This window comes from Myotis davidii, unplaced genomic scaffold (assembly GCF_000327345.1).
Source record: "Myotis davidii unplaced genomic scaffold, ASM32734v1 scaffold404, whole genome shotgun sequence".
NCBI lineage: Eukaryota > Metazoa > Chordata > Mammalia > Chiroptera > Vespertilionidae > Myotis > Myotis davidii.
The window spans coordinates 1583802-1590088 of record NW_006295824.1 but is presented as its reverse complement, the minus strand read 5'-3'; the positions used below and the strand labels follow the sequence as shown (position 1 = coordinate 1590088).

At 40.4% G+C, this 6287-nt stretch overlaps 1 protein-coding gene across 1 annotated transcript in view; it reads left to right on the top strand.

Moving 5' to 3' along the window:
* The window catches only part of GALNTL6 (polypeptide N-acetylgalactosaminyltransferase-like 6), a 987982-nt gene extending 981984 nt beyond the window's left edge, over positions 1-5998 (top strand). The window contains exon 13 of the mRNA XM_006770738.2: positions 4596-5998. Within this exon, the coding sequence (XP_006770801.1) occupies positions 4596-4763 (168 nt within the window). The 3' untranslated portion in view covers positions 4764-5998. The remainder of the gene's footprint in view (positions 1-4595) is intronic.
* Positions 5999-6287: the final 289 nt, after the last annotated feature.

The following is a 6287-nucleotide window of genomic DNA, read 5'->3' as shown; positions in this document are numbered from 1 at the left end:
TAAATTTGCACACGGGATTTATGTTTTACCTATTATGCCCATCATTTATTGTCAATGCATCAATGTCCCCCCTTTACCCCTCCCTCTAACATGTAAGTTTCAGAAGGCAGGGGATATTTGTCTTCTTAAGTTTATTGATAAATTTAACCACCCAAAACAGTACCTGATAAATAATAGGTTTCAAATGAATTTTTGTTGAATAAATTGAATGCATAGATGTACATGTTATTTCACATTTCTCTTTTCACGTGTTTTTCTCTATGTCTGAAATATCCCAATCCATTCTATTCCCCAAAGTATACAATCTTATTGATTTTTTTTTTTACTTCAAACATTTCTTGTTTACCTATTGGTTTCCCCAACTTCTTGGGTCAGGAGAATACATCTTATCTTTCTATGCCTATCTCCTAATACATATCAGAAAATAAGAGGCACTTAATAAGTATTTGTTGAACTCAACCGACCTGAATAATCTTGTATTTCAAGAAAAGGACCTAAATGCATAGATCACATAGAAATTGACCAAATTACACAGAAGAGCTCATTCTAAAACCGTCAATGACCTTTATTCCATAAGTTCTTTTGCTTAACACAGAAGGTTCTGGTATATCAAGTTGGATAACTGGTTGAGGCAGGTCTTAATGTTTGCAAATTTTATTTTGCCAGGGCTTCAGAAATGGTAATTAGGTCTAGAATAGCTAGTCTCAGACCAGATGGTTAGTACATTCTGAATTTTAGAATTAGGGAATGCTCCTTGGCTAAAGATAAATTAGAGAAGTGGAAAAATGGAATCACTATTACTTAGTTATTACATGTAGGGTATTGTGCCAGCGAGTTTACATATATTAACTCTTATCCTTCCAACAAACTTGTGAAATAGATATCATGTCTGTACTTTACAGATGAGGAAGCTAAGGTTCAGAGAATTAAATAGCTGTCGAAGGTCACACAACAAGTAAGGGGCATGACTGGAATTTGACCCAAATGCCCTGTGGAACAGAATCCCAGCCCTTGACTAGGTTGCTTCCCCTCCCACAGTGTGGGAGTTTCAGTCTCAGACTCATCTTCCTATGCATTGTGAACTTACCCACCTGCTTTATTGCCTTTGCGTCTGTGGTGTCTGGTTCTTTTATTCATCTGAACACAGTGTGGAATGTTTCGTACGGTGTACTCATTCTTTCATAGCTCAGACCCTATGGAAGTATGAAATGTAATAAAATTTAATGCTGGCCTGCAAATGCCACCAAGTATAACACAGAAGCCAACCAAATCGCAGGCCTGCTCGGAAGAAGTGCCCCTCTCAAATGAGCTACCTGAAAAATCCCACCCACCCCTTGCACAGCGTGGACTGACTGATCTGCTTTGATTCTGAAGAGCAGGTCTATAAACCTGGACATGAACTTTTTTCGTTTCCTGCTCAAGAATTTCCAATTCCTTAGCAAAAACAAAAACAAATAAAAGCAAAGGAAGAAGCAGTCAGGGAAGGTTGGAAGGAGTACGGGAGAGGAAGTTTGTTGCAATTACATTTTGAACAGCGAGATATATGCTATGACCATCCCCTGGGACTGAGCAAAGAACAGTCCAGTTTTAAAAAGCCCTTTAGGGAGGATTGTTATGAATGACAGACTTGCCAATGCACTGAGAAACCTATTCCAAAGAAAAAATACTGTATTCAGTTTGGTTACAGCCATCTGTTGTCATGACTGAGGCCATGAAGGGTAGAGGAGTAAAAAGCTGTCATAGAGCAAGAGACCATAGTCACCAACGATTGCTCAACCCACTGAGTTAGTTCCAGCCGGGAAAAGCATCAGTAAAGACATTTAATAATCAAAAAGCTTAGCTGAGTAGAAACATAAAGATGACAACTATGTAGCCCCCAAGGTCAAACGTGGATAATGCATGCTTGGGGAAGGCTGAAGATGCTTCCAGAAGCTTGACTTCTAGGACCTACTGGCTACTCCACAGACAAGGGTGAGCAGAACTCGGTCCGTAACCAGAGAGCAATCAATCTGTTGGTGCACTGCTTATGCAGATAGTATCTGGTGTGATGTCCCTTCATTTGTCTCTGTCATGATTGACCTTTGCCATAAAATGGACATCATTCAATTTTATGGCTGGGAGAGGCCTTCGAGATTGATCTTATCCACACCCCCTCCCCCCATTTTACTGATGAAGTTTCTCAGACATAGATTTAGGGAATTCAACTTTCAGGAGAACATGAAGTGCAATCGCAGAACACACATTCTGGATTTTCCAGGGTAGTGCTGAATTTGCATATCCTGCCTGGCTGGCCCCATGCGTATACCTGTATTTGTCAGAGCATGTGTTCCAATTTGAGATTTGGAAAAAATATGATCACCTTATGGTTCAGAAAATAAGGTTGGAGAAAATAAAATGTTCATAAAAATCTAGTTTGGCTTGTGCATCCACGCCGAGGTGCACAAACCGGTAAAGGAAAGAGAATAAAAACAGGTACTTGTTTAAGCTTTTATGGAAATATGTGTTTTGGGGGAGAAACTGCGAACATATGGAGGTCCCCACTTGAGCTATTGATAAAGGTGACAATAGGAAGAAATACAGATAGTTGGGGGAGGTAGTACTTATACCTGGAATGGACTGAATTATAATTCAGCAGGTCCATAGAATTAATTTTCATGCATTTTAACAGCTTGCAAATGCTCTGTGAAAAGCAGATCTAAATACATTACCCCCATGCTGCTAACCTGGAAAGAGACAGCATGAGAGATGCTGGGAAGGATGAAAGCAAGGGGGTGAAGGACACTGCTGCCCAGGGAGCAACAGTGGCTATCAGAAGGGATAGCCACTTGATGGCAAGGATGGACCCCAAGAGAGAGGGATGTGGGGTGAGCTCCAGGGCATTCTCCTTCCTCCTAGAATCTTCTCCCTCCACTCAGAGTAGGAGACAGTTCCTCAGAGCCTCCCCTGAAGTCAAACAGCAGCCCAGTTGGTGGGGTGGGGGGAACGGGGGAGTAGGAGTGGGAAGGAGGCCTCAGGAGCGTTCTTTGTGTAAGAAAGTAAAATCCACAGTAGACTCAGGAACCCCGTAAAGAGAACAGAAGAATGCGCCTTTGTATTAGGAACAGCTCTTTCTTTACATTGAAACTAGAAACACGAAAACTCAATTGCAGGCAGCTACCTTTCTCCTTTCTTATTCTTCCTCCCTTCACACCGTGCCTAACTAGGCAAACATCCGGGCCCTAAAAGAACATCAAATATTGGTCGGTGGAATCTTAACATCCAGGAGCAATCCAGCAATGTTTACACAGGGTGTCCGGGGAAACTCTTAGATTCCAAAAGCATTGCAAGTCTAATATTCCCCAGTGAAAGAATACAGTCAGAGCCTCTAAACATGTCCTGAGGTAAATAAGACAACATTATTTGACCCTCGAATTTAAGCAGTGATTTGGGGAAGCTTTTACATGTTATTGGCATTTTTCTTTTTTAGCATAGACGTTATAAGAGACAAAAGTTTTATTGCTACTTAAGAAGGGATCCTTTTCTCTTAAATTAACTTCCTCTTTCTACTTGCACAATAAAAGGGGGTGTGTGTTAATAAAGCCAGTCAGATAGTGAGCTTGCTTGCCTCTTATGCTTGTGTGCCCGTGCCCCCCAGTACCTTTCATTCAGAGGGCTGTTATCTTTATCATGTACTTAGCAACGTTTTTTTTTAAAGTGAACACTGCCTCCTCCATTTTACAGAAAGCAATGGGAATTGCACCACGGGAATGACACTAAAGGGATTGAGAAGAGACTGAAGTTCAAGTGCTAACAAATTTGAGTTTGTAGGTTGAGATACTGCCTGTGTGTCTCTTATCCCCTTCCCCATATTCATTTTCTGATTAAGGCAACTGAGCACCTACCTCATTTTGGTTCCTGTTTCTTTGTAGTTCCCCTTCCAGTTAGAGGCTCAGTACAGGGTAGGAAAAATTCTGACTGTTCTAGTTGTGTGTATGCGTGTATATATGTGTGTGTGTGTGTGTGTGTGTGTGTGTGTCTGGCTCTTGCTACTGTCTATGTCCAGCGAGCATTTCACTAAATCTCAGTATTCCTCAGAGCGATGCAACAAGGCATAGATCATTATTTTCCTTCTTCAAACGAAGAAAGAGGCTTATGCGTGTATATACGTGTGTGTGTGTGTGTGTGTGTGTGTGTGTTTCTGTTTATAGATAAAATTGTCATTTTTGTATACATGCCTCTCCCCAGATAACTAGGTTATTAACTACTTGATAAGCAACCTCACATGCTTACTATCTTCAAAACCCAAGCAAGAAGCAAAATGTCTGCCACAGAGTAAAAAAATGATGGACTGCTTTTTTTAAAAGTATCACTGAATGAACGAATTCTTTGCTTCTGATTGAACCTGCTTGGAGGCCTTACTTAGTGCAGATGGATCCCAGGAAACCATGTTCCATGTGCAACTCAAGCTGCTTTTGTTTGATTTGGGGAGATAATCTATTTTTTACACCAGGAGTATAGACTGAAATATAAACGGGGGTATTTTGCTCCCTCTGTGTATTTTGGGTTCTAACCAGTCACCATATATTATGTCAGTCATTTCTTTCTGATCTCTCCAGGACAGAACGTTATTCCATCCTGTGAGCAACAGCTGCATGGATTGCAATCCGGCAGAGAAGAAGATTTTCATGGCCAGATGTGACCCCCTATCTGAGACTCAGCAGTGGATTTTTGAACATATTAATATGACTGTTTTAGAAAAATTTAACCACCATGCCAGCTCCTAGAAGGAAAGAAGAAGGAGTGATGACCTCCAGATTCTAAAAAAAACTAAAATTTCTCCAGCACCGGGGTGGAAAGCATCGGGAATAACATTTCCTCGATCTAGGAAGCCTGGTTTAAAGGCCCGTCAATGCCACGTCAAAGTAGGTTGTCCTGGAGAACTTCCTGCATCTGAAGAACTTGGCGGAGAACCTCACCAGCTGCTTCTGAGAACTTGAGACTAGCAGTTCCCTTGCTGGCCAAGGGCGAAGATTATTTAGGGATGTTTCAAAACAACTGCTGAGTTAATAAATCCTAGCATTTCTCAGGTCAAATCCTGCAGTAGTGAGTAGCTATGAATGGATCCTATCATTCGGGTGGGAGGGGGGTGGAAATGGAGTGCATGACGGCTCTGACAACCTGAAGATCCCGCAGGTGTAGAACTAGCCACGCTGAACGGGCGAGCTGGACTCCTTGGTGCCATTCTCTGACTAAGAATGGGTTAAACAGGTTTAACCCTTCAAAGTGCTGCAGATGATTTTAGAGTGCTCATACCATTCTGTTTTCTCATTGTTGTTTTTTACATGAAGGTGTGCTATGTAATGTAAGACTTAAATTACATCATGAAACGGACTTCCAGTGTTTCCGTTCTTGCACCGGCCATTTTCCTTTTCGGGCAGAAGTAACTTATTTTTCCTAAAAGTTCATGCTCCATCCATCAGCTGAAGTTTGAATTCAGTGCCCTTGTATGAATCCACTTTAAAAACAAAATCAGAACACTATGCTACCCGGTTACTCCAAAGAGAATGATTTCACAGAAGCAGCAAAACTATGTAAGGTTTAGGAGAGGGATTTCCTTAGGAAATCGATTTTTACTTTTCTATTCTTTTTAGAATTCTAGGAGCCTGATGTTTGTCCAGTCATAATTTTTATTAAGGAAGGGAATGGAGTGAGGTTGATGTAATTTGTTTAAGGAGATTCCTAAACCCAAATAAATCTACACTCCAAGTGCCGTGTGAAAATGTCTCCATTCACTTCAATTCTGTTTGGTCAGTCCTCGGTACATAGAAGTGGTTTTGTTTGTTTGGTTTTAGATATTTTTTGTTTTATGTCACTGATATTAATGATGTTTTTGTTTTTCTTGGAAATTCCTTGGAAAATCCGAAGGAATTTCCATTAATAAAGTGCTTCTGACACTGTTTTCTGTAAATGGGACAATATTTCAGGGGTGAAGAAAGGAATGATTAAAAAGCTACATGGAGCATTTAATCCTTAAGACAATCTTTTTTTTTACTTTTCAATAATAACGGGGGTGGGAGAGGAATATATAGAGAGATTAAGATGGGTTTTAAGAAAAAAATTATGTTTATTTTACATTCTTCAAGTTTTTTCTAGTAGAAAGAAGTGTTTGTTTTGCTTTCATTGTTTTCTTTTAATGTGGTTTCCTTGTTAAAATGTACCCGTCGTCTTGGATATAAAAACAGTGAATTTTAGAATTGGGAAGACTCTTAGTCCAATCCCTTTGTTTTTATCGATAAATGACACAAGCC